Source organism: Cherax quadricarinatus, chromosome 96, assembly GCF_038502225.1.
Source record: "Cherax quadricarinatus isolate ZL_2023a chromosome 96, ASM3850222v1, whole genome shotgun sequence".
NCBI classification, from domain to species: domain Eukaryota; kingdom Metazoa; phylum Arthropoda; class Malacostraca; order Decapoda; family Parastacidae; genus Cherax; species Cherax quadricarinatus.
The window spans coordinates 9,428,967-9,446,311 of NC_091387.1; the positions used below are offsets into that span (position 1 = coordinate 9,428,967).

Sequence of the window (17,345 nt, forward strand, 5' to 3'; positions counted from 1 at the left end):
TCTGCAGCCCGTGGGCCACGTGTGGCCCTTCTTGCAAATGGATGCGGCCCTCACATAAAATTACGGATACGGTAAGTCTTCGACTTACAAACATGTTAAGAATCTTCTGTATTGTGTATATCATTATTGTGTATAACATTATTATTTTATCATTATTATGTACAAACAGGTCCCCAACATGTTCGTAAGTTGAAGACTTCCTGTACTGTGAATATTATACACAATTCAGGAGGTTCCCCAATGTGTAAGTTGAGGACTTACTGTACACTTTTTTGTAAGTTCCAAACTGCACAGTGTCAACAATATGTACAGTTGTACCTTGAGTTATGAGCTTAATTCGTTCCAGAAGGCTGTTCGAGTGCCGATACCGAACGAATTTGTTCCCGTAAGGAATAATGAAAATTAATCAGTTTCAGATCCCCAAAAATACACTTACAAAAGCACTTACAAAAATACAATTGCATAACTGTTCCAGTTGGGAGCTGCTCGTAACTCAAGGTACCACTGTATACTGAAGTGAAACTGGCATTTCTGATAAAAAGTTCAGTGAAGAAAATTGGCCCTTTTATACTAAAAGGTTGGGGACTACTATTCTAAATCATCTGTAAATTTTCTGGGGAAAGCACAAAACCCCTAAATCACACAGAGCCATACAAAAGAAGTGAAAACATGGCACATAGGAAGAGGCAGAGATATCAGCAGAAAGAAGGGAAAAAGGGATAACAAGTGATGTAGCTAATCAAAGGCAATCAAAAAAGTGAGTCTTTATTAGAGATGGGACAGTCAGAGATAATTTAGGTTTGTAAGAACAGAATCAGTGGCAGAGGTAGCAGGTCAGAAGAGTGACATAAACAATGGTGGCATTGGTGTCATCAGCAATAATGGTATCAGCAGTGGTGTCAACATTAACCCTTAAACTGTCCAAATGTAGATCTACGTTTTTTCAACATTTGAAAGTAGTACAGTGGTCCCTCAATTATCGTCCTTAATCCATTCCTGGAAGTGGGACTATTATCGAAATAGATGATTTTCGAATCAATTTTCCCCATAAGAAATAATATAAATCCAATTAATTCGTTCAAAACACCCAGAAGTATCAACAACAATTTTTTTTTTTACCTAAAAGATAGATTTACATGCACAAAAGAATGAACATTCAACATGACAGTTACCTTTATTAAGGCTGTTGTTGATGAATGGAAGACAGGGAGGAGGAGAGAGGGAAGAGAGGTTATTGTTTGGAAGGGGAATCCCCCTCCATAAGGACTCTATAAGATAAGATAAGATAAGATTTTGTTCGGATTTTTAACCCCGGAGGGTTAGCCACCCAGGATAACCCAAGAAAGTCAGTGCGTCATCGAGGACTGTCTAACTTATTTCCATTGGGGTCCTTAATCTTGTCCCCCAGGATGCGACCCACACCAGTCGACTAACACCCAGGTACCTATTTGCTGCTAGGTGAACAGGACAATAGGTGTAAGGAAACGTGTCGGAATTTCCACCCGCCGGGAATCGAACCCGGGCACTCCGTGTGTGAAGCGGGAGCTTTAGCCACCAGACCACCGGGCCACCTGTCACTTCAGGGGTCACTTCCCTAGCATAAATATAGATTTACATGCAGAAAAAAATGCTAAATAAATGTAAAGCACTAATAAAATGTATAAATGAACATTGGTAATAGGGGTAGTTGATGAGTGGAATGGTCTGCCTAGTAGGGTGATCAAAGCTAAAACATTGGGTAGTTTCAAATTTAGACTGGATAAATACATGACTGAGAGGGGTTGGATTTGAGTCGGACTTGCACCTGAGCTTATTGCTTGGGTAGCATTTGTTCTGTTAGTGGGTTGGATTTGTGAAGGACCAGCCTAGTATGGGCCAGCAGGCCTACTGTAGTGTTCCTTCTTTCTTATGTTCTTATTGGAGACTTGTTTGTGTGAGGGAGGGATGGCAAGTTTATTGTTGGAGAATATGACACTAATATCAACTCTACGGCTTATTTATCTATCACAATTCAACTAATATGACATAATAAACGATATTAATAACATAGAAATATGGAATATACTCTAGAATGAATAAAATAAGTCATTACGTATGTCACGAGAGGTGTTGTGTTGTGTTGTTGTTGGGTATATAAGGGCCACCGAGAGTAAGCCGTCCATAATGGTGGTGAAGCAGCAGCAAGGCGGCGGTGTTTTCTGTAGCCCTATATAACTCCAACAACATTGGAGGAGTTAATATAATCACTGAATCACTAAAGAAAGAACCCTGTACCACCATCACTACCACCATCAACCACTATCACAACTGCTTCCACTCGACCACTACCACCACCACCACCACCACCTTTGTATTTTTTTACAAACTTTTTCATAAATTATATGTGTTTCTCACATTCTTTACCAAAGGGCTGGCACTAGGAGCTTTCTTTGGAGCCATGGTAGTTTATTTAGCACGTGCAAGCACTAAAATCAATGGAATATTATGAAATATTTCGTAGGAGCAAGTGAGGGGACCGTCGCTCACTTGTAAACAATGGCACACTGGCTTGGAAGGCAGGCCCAGGCGGCTCAGAGCGTGAGTATGTGTCCCAGACGAAGGACGATTAGCGAGTTAATGGACCATTTGCGAGCCAATGTTTAGACGAAATAAAGGGACTATTTCCGAAATGGATGACTTTCAGGCCGGACAATTATTGAGGGACCACTGTATGTAAAAAAAGTATAAAAAAAAAAACTTTGGTCTACATTTTTTTTGTTATATTTGAAAATACAGTGTATGTAAAAAAAAAACAGATCTACTTTTGGAGCACTATGCATGTGAACGTAGATCTGCTTGGACAGTTTAAGGGTTAAAGCTGACAGTGCAAGACAAAATCAACAAAATAAATAACAGTGAATCTGAAGTGATGAATACCCAATTACAGTGGTACCTCGAGTTATTAACTTAATTCGTTCCAGAAGGCTGTTCGAGTGCCGATACCGAATGAATTTGTTCCCATAAAGATTAATGTAAATTAGATTAGTCCATTTCAGACCCCAAAAAATACACTTAAAAAAGCACTTACAAAAATACACTTACATAATTGTTCGAGCTGGGAGCTGTTCGAAACTCAAGGTACCACTGTATTAACAAAACCAACATAAGAATCTGAAGTGATGAATATCCAGTCACTAATAACAACATAAGACTGCTCAACTCCGAACGTACCATTTACCCAACCCCAGGCTCTTGAGAATGATCGGAGAGGTAGTAACTTGTACGCTTCAACTTCCCATTCATCGGCTAAGCAGTCGCACGGGTCCAACCGACCAAGTTTTGCAGCTTCCCTCTTTCGAGTGTGTCTATACTGTTGGAATGCAATTAGTGCCAAGCCAACACCAACTGGTAAAGGAGTCCAGCGAAGAGAGCGAAGATACTGCTTTAAACTTGATTGGGCCATAATGTTTGTATCAAAAAACACTGTAAAGAAAAATTCCAAAGAAATTAGTTAAAACATTTCTTGTACAATATCATTATTATATTTATTTAGTGAAACATTTCTTTTACCACATTATCATCATTACACTTTAAACTATAAATTCACAAATGCCATAAAGTTCTTGTGCCATAAACCCACACATACAAACTTGATAATTTAAAGTTAAATAATAAAAATCCTCCTGTTAGTAAAAAAAAAAAGTTTTTGTATCCTTTTTTATTCTGTAAACACTGCTTTTATTTCAAAATGAGATGAGATGACGTGCAGAAGAGCTCTGTTAGCTAGTAAGTTACAACACTTCTCCAATTCCATCTTTCTTCCTCTCTTTGTACCATCCTTGTCCCACTCTCCTATGTATACTGGCTCCCACACTCGTGTGTTCGTGTGACTTGTAAATGGTCCACATCAAACCGAAACATCGTCATAACCTTCTGTTTCCTATATGTTGGTTATCTGTGTATTAGAGTACTCAATCTATACTAGTTACCCTCCACATGTCACACCTTTCATGTAGCTTGCTCCCCCCTCTCACCCAGCTATTACCCAATGCATTTGCAAACAAGGCCATGGTAGGCCTATGAGTTTACACTAATTTTCTGAATTACATCAACATGCATCTGTGAAACAATTGGTTTCTCATAATGTGGATATTTATAAAAGATTGTACAGTACAGTGGTACCTCGGGATATGAACAACTGAAAACTAGAACAATTATGTAAGTGTATTTACATCAGTGCTTTTGTAAGCGTATTTTTGGGGGACTGAAATGGATTAATCTAATTTACAATGTTCCTTATGGAAACAAATTCATTTGGTATCGGCACTCAAACAGCCTTCTGGAACGAATTAAGTTCGTATCTCGAGGTACCACCGTATACATACAGCGGACCCCCAACTCACGTTATTAATTCGTTCCAGAAGGCTGTTCGGGTGCCGTTACTGAACAAATTTGCTCCCATAAGGAATATTGTAAATTAGATGAGTCCGTTTCAGACCCCCAAAAATACACTTTCAAAAGCACTTACAAAAATACACTTACATAATTGTTTGAGTTGGGAGCTGATCATAAGTCAGGGGTCCACTGTATTTCACCTAAAAACACATCTCTGACTCAGTGATGGAGCGAGATATAACCATCAGTGTTAGCACAGTACAGTAAACCTTTGCTTATGGTTTTAAATTTAACATACTCTGGAAATACTGGACAAAATCTGCTGGGTCATCAGATTCAGAAACAATGGGCTAAGTTTATAGGTTACAGATTTGTCTGTTATTATAATCATGGAAAAACAATCTCATCTCTATAAACCACAATTGAATCACTAGCCACATATCTTCCTCCTATTAGTCTCCATATATCGTAGATTTACTCTATTGTAAATGATCAAAGATTTTATGGAATTTAATGAAGCTCCGAAGTGTGAATGCCTTCAAAAACAATTTGCCATCAAATATGATCTAAATACGTATACTTGTTACTGGTTTTGAGGGATTTTGTACCTTCTGTGACCAGCCTGAGGCCAGGCTGGTCTGTCAGCTACCAGGTTACCCAAGTTTTCTGCTAGCAGCCAATATGGCCAGCACAGCATGGCTATATATGGGACTAAGTTACCTGAAGAAGTTGAGCACCATCAGGAAAGCTATTACCTTCACTAAGAATGTTTCCTTACACCTGCTGCTCCTGTTAGTGGAATGGTGTGGGTGGCATCCTGGGGAACATGAAGGACCACAATGGAAATAAGACAGACAGTCCTCAATGACACACTGACTTTTTTCTGTTACCCCGGCTGTCTAGCTCTGGATTAAAGATCTGAACAAATCTCATCTTTTTAGTTAGACACAATTACACAGTTTTTAGAAGATTACAAATGTTTCTGATTAAATTGCAAACTAAAGCCCAATGCATAGCATAAAACACAGCCATTATCACTACTCGTATTCCACTTGCATAGGAAGGGTAAGCACACAAGCAGAATGGATGGGAATGTATGCAAGCAAAAACATTGAAGACAAAAATTTTTTTATTATTATCACACTGGCCGATTCCCACCAAGGCAGGGTGGCCCGAAAAAGAAAAACTTTCACCATCATTCACTCCATCACTGTCTTGCCAGAAGGGTGCTTTACACTACAGTTTTCAAACTGCAACATTAACATCCCAGTGATATATTACTGTTATATCCTGGCAAGGTCGATGCCTTGCTTTTTTTCAAAAACCCCAATTACTTTCTTTTTGGTTATCCTAGGTAATGTACACTATGTATGATAATTGTATTTATGTGTACCTGTACCTAAATAAATTATTCAATAATACAGCACCTGGGAAATGAGAAACAATCAGGTTAAGAATAAAAGAATTTTATTTCTTCACAAAGATTACAATGTGTAATTAAAATTTTGATTTGTTAAGTACAGTGGACCCCCGGTTAACGAACTTTTTTCATTCCAGTAGTATGTTCAGGTGCCAGTACTGACCGAATTTTTTCCCATAAGGAATATTGTGAAGTAGATTAGTCCATTTCAGACCCCCAAACATACACGTACAAACGCACTTACATAAATACACTTACATAATTGGTCGCATTTGGAGGTGATCGTTAAGCGGGGGTCCACTGTACCTGGAGTTTACCTGGAGTTTACCTGGAGTGAGTTCCGGGGGTCAACGCCCCCGCGGCCCGGTCTGTGACCAGTACAAAGAAAGCCACTATCATGCCGGGGCATTTTGGACAGGGGAGACCATGTCCAATTCCTTGGATCAAGAGCCCTTCACTAGCATCAAAACACCATCCTTGAGGGGAGGATAAAATAAATGTTTTCAATTTGTTTACGAATACACTTGTTACACATATTGTAACTTAACCAGATAAACTGGATATCATTCCAATAGCCAATAAGAAACTGGCTCGATCACCGATACTGGTGGAAATGTTGGTCATGTTTCCTTACAGTAAGTAGGTACCAGGTAAGAATATTCCTTACAGTAAGTAGGTACCAGGTAAGAATATTCCTTACAGTAAGTAGGTACCAGGTAAGAATATTCCTTACAGTAGGTAGGTACCAGGTAAGAATATTCCTTACAGTAAATAGGTACCTGGTAAGTAGATTCCTTACAGTAAGTAGGTACTTCTTCTGATGACCAGAGCTTTGGTAAGATGGGTAAGGAAGAAGGATGGGTAAGGATGGAAATATTGGAAAAGGGTGGGAGGGGGGAGAGAGGTAGGATATAAAAGGTAAGTGGCCCAACCACTTTGGTGTAATTTAAAAAGTGTATGTGAAATGATAAGATATTCTTTAAGGGGTATAATACTAACCCATCAGAGTCACATAGATATAACAGATATATAAGTACATGACTCTGAATTGGTAGTAATTATACAGGTTGCAATTGCTTTTATTTTTTTTTTTTTTTTTTTTGCGATTGCACAACGGATATTTATGCGACAATGAAGGCAATAATTTTCTGGCCAGTTTATGGAATTACGTGACAATGGCTTCTTACAGGTGGTGTCCAGCCATGGTAAATAGCATAATTTTTACATTAGATTGTTATATAAGATGTCTCCCTAACTGGGGGCGATGATTTTCTTAGTACATATACATAGAAGGGTTCTGGTGCTACCCAATCTTCTTCATCAGTGAGGTTGCTCAATATCATGGGTCGATGGTAATCATCTTTATGTATAAAACAACGGACCCTCTGTGGGGGAGTCATTCTTTGAGTCCTGTGAGGAGGAGTATTGATTATATAATCCGTGGTATTTACCACTTGTATAGGATGTTCTCTATCTGGCACGTATAGTTCTTGCATTGAATAGAGTCGTTTCTTTTTTAGTGTCTCGAGGCGTACATTTATGGCAGTAATATCTTCTTGTATGTGTAAATCTGCCATTTTAACTCTGTCTCTCCTCCTGGTATCGGTAATGAAGCGAAGAGCTCTATTCTGGACCCTTTGTAGCCGTAGCATGTTGGTCTTTGTTGTTAATGACATTGGGACACAAGGGTATTCGAGTATTGGTCTTATTATCATTTTATACAGATGTTTTTTGACATGTTGAGGGGCTTGATTGAATCTAAAGAGACTGCTAAGACCAGCTTTGGCTATGTTGATCTTTTTAGTTACATGAGATGTTGAGTGGAGCAGCCTGTCTATTTCATATCCCAAAATCTTGTTAGGGTTTCTAATGGCTACAGGTGTACCTCTGATGGAGATACCCCCTTTATCTTCAATTGTTGATGCAAAACATCCTATCGTGCTAACAAGGACCTTGTCAGGATTAGTCGTAATTCTCCATTTCTTTTCCCAATTAGATGTTCTACGAAGTTCAATATTCATTTTTTCTATGACTCTCTCATACTTGTATTTTCCTGTTACCGGAGTTGATGAGACGACATCTGCAAACTGTGTCACAATTGTATCATTAAACTCTGGTTGAGGAAGGTCATTCACATAAATGTTGAATAGAATTGGACTTAGACAAGAACCTTGTGGGACACCAGCTGTCGGTATAAAAGGCTCTGCCGAACTGCCATGAAAGGTGGGAATGATTTTTCTTTGAGTTAAGAAATTATGTATTAATCTGAGAAAAGTCCAGTTATGGTCTGGTAGGTCAATGAGTTTGTATATAAGGCCATCATGCCATAAGCTATCAAAAGCTTTATGAACATCTCTGGTGGCAATTAAGGCAAGATTGCCCTGATGTTTTAGACTTGCTACAGTATCGAAAATAACATTTATTGCATGATTGGTACCTCTATGTGTTCTAAAGCCAAATTGTTTTTCAGTAAAAAAGTGATTAAACTCCATATAGTAGTTCAATCTGTTGGAAATGACCTCAAGAACTTTTCCAGTGACTTCAAGTAAAGATATAGGTCTATAGTTCCCAGGTTGGTGGAGGTCTTTATTGGGTTTACCAAGAAAGATCATCCTAGCAGTCTTAAAAACCACTGGAAAATGTCCTGAGGCCAAGATGGCATTAAAGATATTTACCAAAGACTGTTTACAATTTCTAGGTAGGAACTTTATCTGTTTCATTGTTATTCCAGAGAGGCCAGGGGCTCTATTTCGCATTCTTCCAATGACCTGACTCATCTCTAGTAATGTAATAGGTCTAGTAAGCGGGTGGGTATCTTCAAGAGTTGAAGTATCGATGGAAGGTAGTGGTTGTAGATCATCCAAGTTCTCATCTCTCCATTCATTTACCAACTGATAATGATTATTGTTAAATTGACGACTGTTATTGTGGGAGAGAATGTTCTCCCATGCATCACCCATCAAATTAGCCTGGTCCTGTGGATCGTCAAGTTTAATTTCAACATCTTCATCATCCTCATCAGTGAAGGTATGAACTAGGTAGTTAGGAGCCTTGTGCTTTGCCCCTAAAAGTTGTCGGATCTTACTCCAAAATTTTGCTGGTTCACGTTTATACTGATTAGCTTGAAGAACTAGCAATTTCCGTAAGTCCCATTTGTGATGACTAATCATGTTGATTAATTCTTGCCTTAATCGGTGCAGTGTAGCTACTGGTGGTTGTCGCGTTTGAAGATGCCTTCGACATTCTGCTTGATAATTTCTTAAATTGTCTCTAATTTCCCTAGTAGGTTTATATTGTTGGTATATCTTTGTGGAAGCTAATTGACAAGTTGCATTAGTAGCTTCAATTATTCAATTATGCAGGGACCAGATTGCATCATCAATTGCAGTGGAAGGTAGATTTTCCAATGACACAATTTCATCTTCACCCAGAAATGCCCTGAAGGGGTCAAATCCTAGGGTGTTAAGATTGGGTTTAGGAGGTACAGGGATTCTAAATGGAGAAGTTTGTAGTTGTATTATAACGGGGATATGGTCAGATCTTACGTTTCCACCAGGAGATATACGACAGTGAAAGATGTCACAGTCTCTGTTTGTCAGTACTATATCTGGTGTCCCTGGATGAGGTCCAATGTATGATTTAAAGAATGGGCCTTGAAATGACGAGTTTCTAGCTGTCATGATATTAAATAGTTGCTTTCCTTTTAAGTCACCCAGTGGAATACCAGCCTCATAGTTGAAGAGGGCAGGGTGATGAGCATTAAAATCTCCTGCTAGAATTGTTGGAATATTTCTGCTTAATATCCTATGTAGAGGAATTGACTCTATATATTGTTGTCTCGGGGGAAAATATCCAGTTCCTATCACTAGTTGTCCATGAGACGTTGTCATTTCTATTGCAAGAATGTTATCTTCATCAACATGAATATTTTTAAAAGTATAGCCTAATTTAACTAAGATAGCTACACCACTAAAGGGTCCTCTCGATTTCTCCACAGTAGAGTAACCACGTAATTTAATATGTTGATCAACTCTTGCAGCTGTCTCGTTCAAGAGTATAACATCGGGATTGTAATTATGTAGTTCAACCTCAAGGAGGTAACGGTTATTAAAGAAATGTTGAACATTAAGTTGGAAAATTGTAATCCCCATTATTTCTTGCACTTCGCTCGTGTACTGCGGTCTGAACGCCTGCAAGTAATGTCATGTTTATTATCCACACTAAGTAGGTACCTGGTAATTAGATTTCTTACAGTAAGTAGGTACCTGGGCGTTAATCAACTGTTGTCGGTGGCATCCTGCGGGTGGCAGTATACCTCAGATAGACCTGGGGTTTGAAATAAGCTGAGGTAGGATAACACCTCTTAGCCTATAAAATTGATTTGTGCAAAAAAAAAAAAAAAATATATATATACAGTGGACCCCCGGTTAACGATATTTTTTCACTCCAGAAGTATGTTCAGGTGCCAGTACTGACCGAATTTGTTCCCATAAGGAATATTGTGAAGTAGATTAGTCCATTTCAGACCCCCAAACATACACGTACAAACGCACTTACATAAATACACTTACATAATTGGTCACATTCGGAGGTAATCGTTATGCGGGGGTCCACTGTACAGTGGACCCCCGGTTTACGATCAGCTCCCAATGCGTCCAATTATGTAAGTGTATTTATGTAAGTGCGTTTGTATGTGTATGTTTGGGGGTCTGAAATGGACTAATCTAATTCACAATATTCCTTATGGGAGCAAATTCGGTCAGTACTGTCACCTGAACATACTTCTGGAATGATATAATATCGTAAACTGGTGGTCCACTGTATATATATGTACACACAGGCTTGGTCTCAGACCGGGCTGCGGGGGCATTGACCCCCAAAACCTTCTCCAGGTAAACACATCCTAAACAAATATGAAAAAATGGACATACAGTGGAGCCTCGGCACTCGAACTTAATTGGTTCCAGAAGGCTGTTCGAGTGTTGATCTGTTTGAGTACAGAACAAATTTTTCCCAATCAATTTTCTTTTTGGTTGGCTGTTATCACTAACCTTCTTAGGCCCCATGGTGACTTATTTACACAAATATAAAAAACACCAAAAAATACGAAGAAACGTGAAATGATTTATAACATAGTTCTGGCAGGTTGTGTTTGGCCAAGTGCCGAGCCAACGGTCGACTACCGAGCGATTTACGAATGTGTTTGAATACCAAATTGTTTTAGTTTGGAGCTGTCTAGGTAACGAGGTTCCACTGTACGTATATAAAAACAAACTCGTTATTAAGGTGATATTTATAACACAAACCCCAGAATTCATGTTCTTCATGATGCACATGATTAAATTTTACTTGAGAATGTCTTTAAAGGTCATATCATAGATGCCTCACATACTTCATTCATAATGTTTTTATAGTAACCATTGTCTTGTGTTCAGCCCGTGACCACTAAATTGAAAAATCTCCATAGAATTTTATTCACCACTTGCATTACTTACGAATGTCAATAATGTGATTGGAGCAACATTGTATTTAACCCTTAAACTGTCCAAACGTAGAATCAACATTCACTCACGTAGCGCTCCGAATGAAGATCTACGTTTTATTTTACATGCTTTCAAACGTAAAATAAAACACAGATATACGTTCGGAGCACTACACAAGTGTACATACATCTACACTCAGACAGTTTAGGGGTTACAAGGACTGGTCAGTTCTTAAATATAGAAAGTAAGAGGCTTCCTAATACCAGTCGCTTCAGGAACCTAACTCTGGCAAGTTGTGGGCATCATCGGTACATTAAATTTTACATTATTAGAATGTAGGCCTGGTCAAGGACTGGGCAGTGGGGGGGGGGCAGTGACCCCTGGAAACAACTACAGGTAACTAAGAAATTATCACTACACATTAGCCATAGTTCCCATTGTCTAGCACTGTGGTGTGGTCCAGTGATGGTGTGGTCCAGTGATGGTGTGGTCCAGTGATGGTGTGGTTCAATGATGGTGTGGTCCAGTGATGGTGTGGTCCAGTGATGGTGTGGTCCAGTGATGGTGTGGTCCAGTGATCTGTCTCAGTGATGGTGTGGTCCAGTGATGGTGTGGTCCAGTGATGGTGTGGTTCAATGATGGTGTGGTCCAGTGATGGTGTGGTCCAGTGATGGTGTGGTCCAGTGATGGTGTGGTTCAATGATCTGTCTCAGTGATGGTGTGGTCCAGTGATGGTGTGGTCCAGTGATGGTGTGGTTCAATGATCTGTCTCAGTGATGGTGTGTCCCAGTGATGGTGTGGTCCAGTGATGGTGTGGTTCAATGATCTGTCCCAGTGATGGTGTGGTTCAATGATCTGTTCCAGTGATGGTGTGGTTCAATGATCTGTCCCAGAGATGGTATGGTCCAGTGATGGTGTGGTCCAGTGATGGTGTGGTTCAATGATCTGTCCCAGTGATGGTGTGGTTCAATGATCTGCCCCAGTGATGGTGTGGTTCAATGATCTGTCCCAGTGATGGTGTGGTTCAATGATCTGTCCCAGTGATGGTGTGGTTCAATGATCTGTCCCAGTGATGGTGTGGTCCAGTGATCTGTCCCAGTGATGGTGTGGTTCAATGATCTGTCTCAGTGATGGTGTGTCCCAGTGATGGTGTGGTCCAGTGATGGTGTGGTTCAATGATCTGTCCCAGTGATGGTGTGGTTCAATGATCTGTCCCAGTGATGGTGTGGTTCAATGATCTGTCCCAGTGATGGTGTGGTCCAGTGATGGTGTGGTTCAGTGATGGTGTGGTTCAATGATCTGTCCCAGTGATGGTGTGGTTCAATGATCTGTCCCAGTGATGGTGTGGTTCAATGATCTGTCCCAGTGATGGTGTGGTTCAATGATCTGTCCCAGTGATGGTGTGGTTCAATGATCTGTCCCAGTGATGGTGTGGTTCAATGATCTGCCCCAGTGATGGTGTGGTTCAATGATCTGCCCCAGTGATGGTGTGGTTCAATGATCTGTCCCAGTGATGGTGTGGTTCAATGATCTGTCCCAGTGATGGTGTGGTTCAATGATCTGTCCCAGTGATGGTGTGGTTCAATGATCTGTCCCAGTGATGGTGTGGTTCAATGATCTGTCTCAGTGATGGTGTGGTCGTGATGGTGTGGTTCAATGATCTGTCCCAGTGATGGTGTGGTTCAGTGATGGTGTGGTCCAGTGATGGTGTGGTCCAGTGATGGTGTGGTCCAGTGATGGTGTGGTCCAGTGAAGGTGTGGTCCAGTGAAGGTGTGGTCCAGTGATGGTGTGGTTCAATGATCTGTCCCAGTGGTGTGGTCCAGTGATGGTGTGGTCCAGTGATGGTGTGGTCCAGTGATGGTGTGGTCCAGTGATGGTGTGGTCCAGTGATGGTGTGGTCCAGTGATGGTGTGGTCCAGTGATGGTGTGGTCCAGTGATGGTGTGGTTCAGTGATCTGTCCCAGTGATGGTGTGGTCCAGTGATGGTGTGGTCCAGTGATGGTGTGGTCCAGTGATGGTGTGGTCCAGTGATGGTGTGGTCCAGTGATGGTGTGGTCCAGTGATGGTGTGGTCCAGTGATGGTGTGGTCCAGTGATGGTGTGGTTCAGTGATGGTGTGGTCCAGTGATGGTGTGGTTCAGTGATGGTGGGGTCCAGTGATGGTGTGGTCCAGTGATGGTGTGGTCCAGTGATGGTGGGGTCCAGTGATGGTGGGGTCCAGTGATGGTGGGGTCCAGTGATGGTGGGGTCCAGTGATGGTGTGGTCCAGTGGTGTGGTCCAGTGATGGTGTGGTTCAGTGATCTGTCCCAGTGATGGTGTGGTCCAGTGGTGTGGTCCAGTGATGGTGTGGTTCAGTGATCTGTCCCAGTGATGGTGGTCCAGTGGTGTGGTCCAGTGATGGTGTGGTTCAGTGATCTGTCCCAGTAATGGTGTGGTTCAGTAATGGTGTGGTCCAGTAATGGTGTGGTCCAGTGATGGTGTGGTCCAGTGATGGTGGGGTCCAGTGATGGTGTGGTCCAGTGATGGTGTGGTCCAGTGATGGTGTGGTCCAGTGATGGTGTGGTTCAGTGATCTGTCCCAGTGATGGTGTGGTTCAGTGATCTGTCCCAGTGATGGTGTGGTCCAGTGATGGTGTGGTTCAGTGATCTGTCCCAGTGATGGTGTGGTCCAGTGATGGTGTGGTCCAGCAGAGCTACAAACAATCACATGGTCCAAGTTTGTTATGGCACACAATACAAGCCAACAATGACGTTAATTCCAGGTTGTGAAACACTGTTCTTAATATATAATTTCATAAGTCTTCACTTCAAGTCAAGAATTCCTTTTATAGTATAAATTTTAATAAATGTATTCATCTGTTCTTCCCCAAGATATATAAAAATATTATTTTAGCAATAAATCTTTACTATATAAACCGTATGAAGTCAATCATCTTTCAAAGAAAACGATTTTATGAGTAACTAATTTAACTTTGGCACACACGAAATCGTAATGACACGATTGCAAACAAACCATACCACGGGCGGGATAGAACCCGCGGTCAGAGAGTCTCAAAACTCCAGTCCGCGGGTTCTAACCCCACCCGTGGTATGGTTTGAACTTTCTTAGGTAGGTTTGAGTCGTAGATGATACGTATAAGTGGCTTTGGCATACTGCTCTTATCTGTATTTTTTTGTACCTCTGTATGTGTGCTCAAATTGGAAATAAATAAAAAAATAAATAAAAAAATAAATAAATACCATATAATTAATATATAATTTGATCTATCACTCCCTAGGACCCCAATACAAATATGTAACTAAGTTTTTCGGGTTATCCTTTGTAATTTACACTATATATGATAATTGTACTGTCTGTATGTGCCTAAATAATCTTACTTAATCCTGCCTCGTACTCTAAGTCATATACGTACTTTAATATTATTGGACATACGACTATACATATTAAGTACAAATGTTAACTATATGTTAAGACCAAATTAAGTGCTCGTATATACATTACTGAAGTTAGTTAAGCATGTTTATGTACCCCATACCCATCCTGTGGGAGATATATACATTCTGTGGGAGGTACATAATGTATCTAGGGACTGGACCGCGGAGTTTTGATTGCTTAACAAGTTACAAAGGTAATCAACTATTACTGAAGGTGTTTTTAAGGGTAGGTTAAGTAAGCGGGTTTTAGATGGTGACCCGCCATTGGAGATTTTGGTCATCTGATCGAGGCCTTCCGCTGGCTTATCGGTCCACCCATTTAAAAATTATGGTCATAGTTATAACCACTTCTTTAGTTTTCAAGTTTCATATATTAGTTAATTTGTTTTTAATGGTCTTGTGTGAAATGCTCAGCATAATAAGCAACTTTCTATATAGTAGTATGTCACTGATGTCAGCTATGATCTGTATACCTTGTACATGTACTTGTATACCTTGTACATGTACTTGTATACCTTGTACATGTACTTGTATACCTTGTACATGTACTGGTATACCTTGTACATGTACTGGTATACCTTGTACATGTACTGGTATACCTTGTACATGTACTGGTATACCTTGTACATGTACTATACTTGTAGAAATAAAGATATTATTATTATATTCTAGGATGCTGGGGATGGGTTACAACTTGGTCACAGGACATGTGAACATACTAGTTCATAAATTAGACACATGTGCAACTCTTGGGTATCTTTATTGAGGAAACGTTTCGCCACACAGTGGCTTCATCAGTCCATACATGGGAGAAACTTGAAGAACAGGAGGAGAATGAGGTAATCAGTCCCTCAACCTTGAGTCGATGTGTTCAGTCCATCAATCTTGAGTAGAATACGGCATATGAGCGGAGAAGCAGTTTATAAACCGTATGGCAGGAGAGGTGCAGCAGTCATAGGTGGTGTAACATTTGTTCAATGTGGAAGTAGGTCGTGCCCAAGAATTAGGCAAGCGAAGAATTCCTAAGTATTAAGATCCCAAGAAGTTGCAGTGTCTGACAGGTTTGTAGATGAATGACTGCTGCACCTCTCCTGCCATACGGTTTATAAGCTGCTTCTCCGCTCATATGCCGTATTCTACTCAAGATTGATGGACTGAACACATCGACTCAAGGTTGAGGGACTGATTACCTCATTCTCCTCCTGTTCTTCAAGTTTCTCCTATGTATGGACTGATGAAGCCACTGTGTGGCGAAACGTTTCCTCAATAAAGATACCCAAGAGTTGCACATGTGTCTAATTTATCAACATGTCGGTTCTCTGAACCATTCATCTACAAACATACTAGTTGCTCTTAGAATTTGGTCCTCCTTACCGTAAACAAGTGTTTAAATTTTAAGCCGATTGGCTGAGGTATTTTCGAGTTACGAGCAATAAAAAAAATAAAAAGTGGGAGGAAGAAAAAAGTTACCCCTCCATGAGTACATAATTATCCTGGCCTTTTGTACTGTATATAAGATATGACTCACATATCAGGCAAAAATAATTACAGATGTAATACAATACCTAACTGTATTAAGATTTCGTTTGGATTTTTAACCCTGGAGGGTTAGCCACCCAGGATAACCCAAGAAAGTCAGTGCGTCATCGAAGACTGTCTAACTTATTTCCATTGGGGTCCTTAATCTTGTCCCCCAGGATGCGACCCACACCAGTCGACTAACACCCAGGTACCTATTTGCTGCTAGGTGAACAGGACAACAGGAATCTGTAGTTGAATTCGTCTCAAAGCTTTTATTTTTAATATATAATAATAATATATAGCAAGATACTTACAAGTTGGCAGGACCCAATGATCTGTTAAATATCTTGGTCCGTACTGATGAAATTCTATTGTAAGACATGTGAAAATAAGTTTGGAAATATTATAATGAAAATTGGGTGAAAAAAATGAGTATTTGGAAAATTATGCAATTTTTTAATATATCAATAATTAATTTTCAACCTGAGCTCATTAATTAACCTACATTAACCGAGCAAAATATCGACTTGGATGACAGCCAATAAACTTACGCTTAACACTGACAAAACCTACTATATTATGTTTGGTAGCAGAGCAGGAGATGCACAAATTAACATTATGATTGACAACACTAATTATCAGAAATAATGGGGGTAAATTCCTAGGCTTATACCTTGACAACAACCTGAATTTCAGCACCCATATCCAGCATATAACCAAAAAAGTATCCAAAACGGTTGGGATCCTCTCCAAGATACGATACTACGTGCCGCAAAATGCCCTTCTCACACTATACCACTCACTTATTTATCCATACCTCACCTATGCTATTTGTGCTTGGGGATCAACTGCAGCAACACACCTAACCTAACCTAACCTAAAGCCAATAATAACCCAACAAAAAGCTGCAGTAAGAATAATCACTAAATCCCATCCCTGGCAACACCCCCCCACTCTTCATAGACCTAAACTTACTCCCAGTTCAGTACATCCACACTTACTACTGTGCAATCTACATCTACAGGGCCTTAAACTCTAATATCAACCTTGACCTAAAATGCTTTCTTGATAGCTGTGACAGAACCCACAGGCATAACACCAGACACAAACAT

At 40.2% G+C, this 17,345-nt stretch overlaps 2 protein-coding genes across 7 annotated transcripts in view; both read right to left on the reverse strand.

The window, feature by feature from the left end:
• Positions 1-17,345, reverse strand: part of Pisd (phosphatidylserine decarboxylase) — a 166,392-nt gene that overhangs the window by 24,233 nt on the left and 124,814 nt on the right. For 4 of the 6 annotated variants that reach the window (XR_011394731.1, XR_011394730.1, XM_070105073.1 and 1 more), the window contains exon 2: positions 3,211-3,462. Coding sequence is in view for 4 of the 6 variants with exons in the window: in XM_070105071.1 (XP_069961172.1) it covers positions 3,211-3,462 (252 nt within the window). In the remaining 2 variants the exon portion in view is untranslated. Of the gene's footprint in view, positions 1-3,210; positions 3,463-11,100; positions 11,240-13,978; positions 14,024-16,547; positions 16,602-17,345 lie in introns of those variants that run through there. The other 2 variants (XM_070105072.1, XM_070105074.1) reach the window with 2 other exon arrangements.
• LOC138855479 (uncharacterized) overlaps positions 6,100-17,345 on the reverse strand; it is a 91,355-nt gene continuing 80,109 nt past the window's right edge. The window contains exon 2 of the mRNA XM_070105075.1: positions 6,100-6,122. The gene's annotated coding sequence lies outside the window, so the exon portion shown is untranslated. The remainder of the gene's footprint in view (positions 6,123-17,345) is intronic.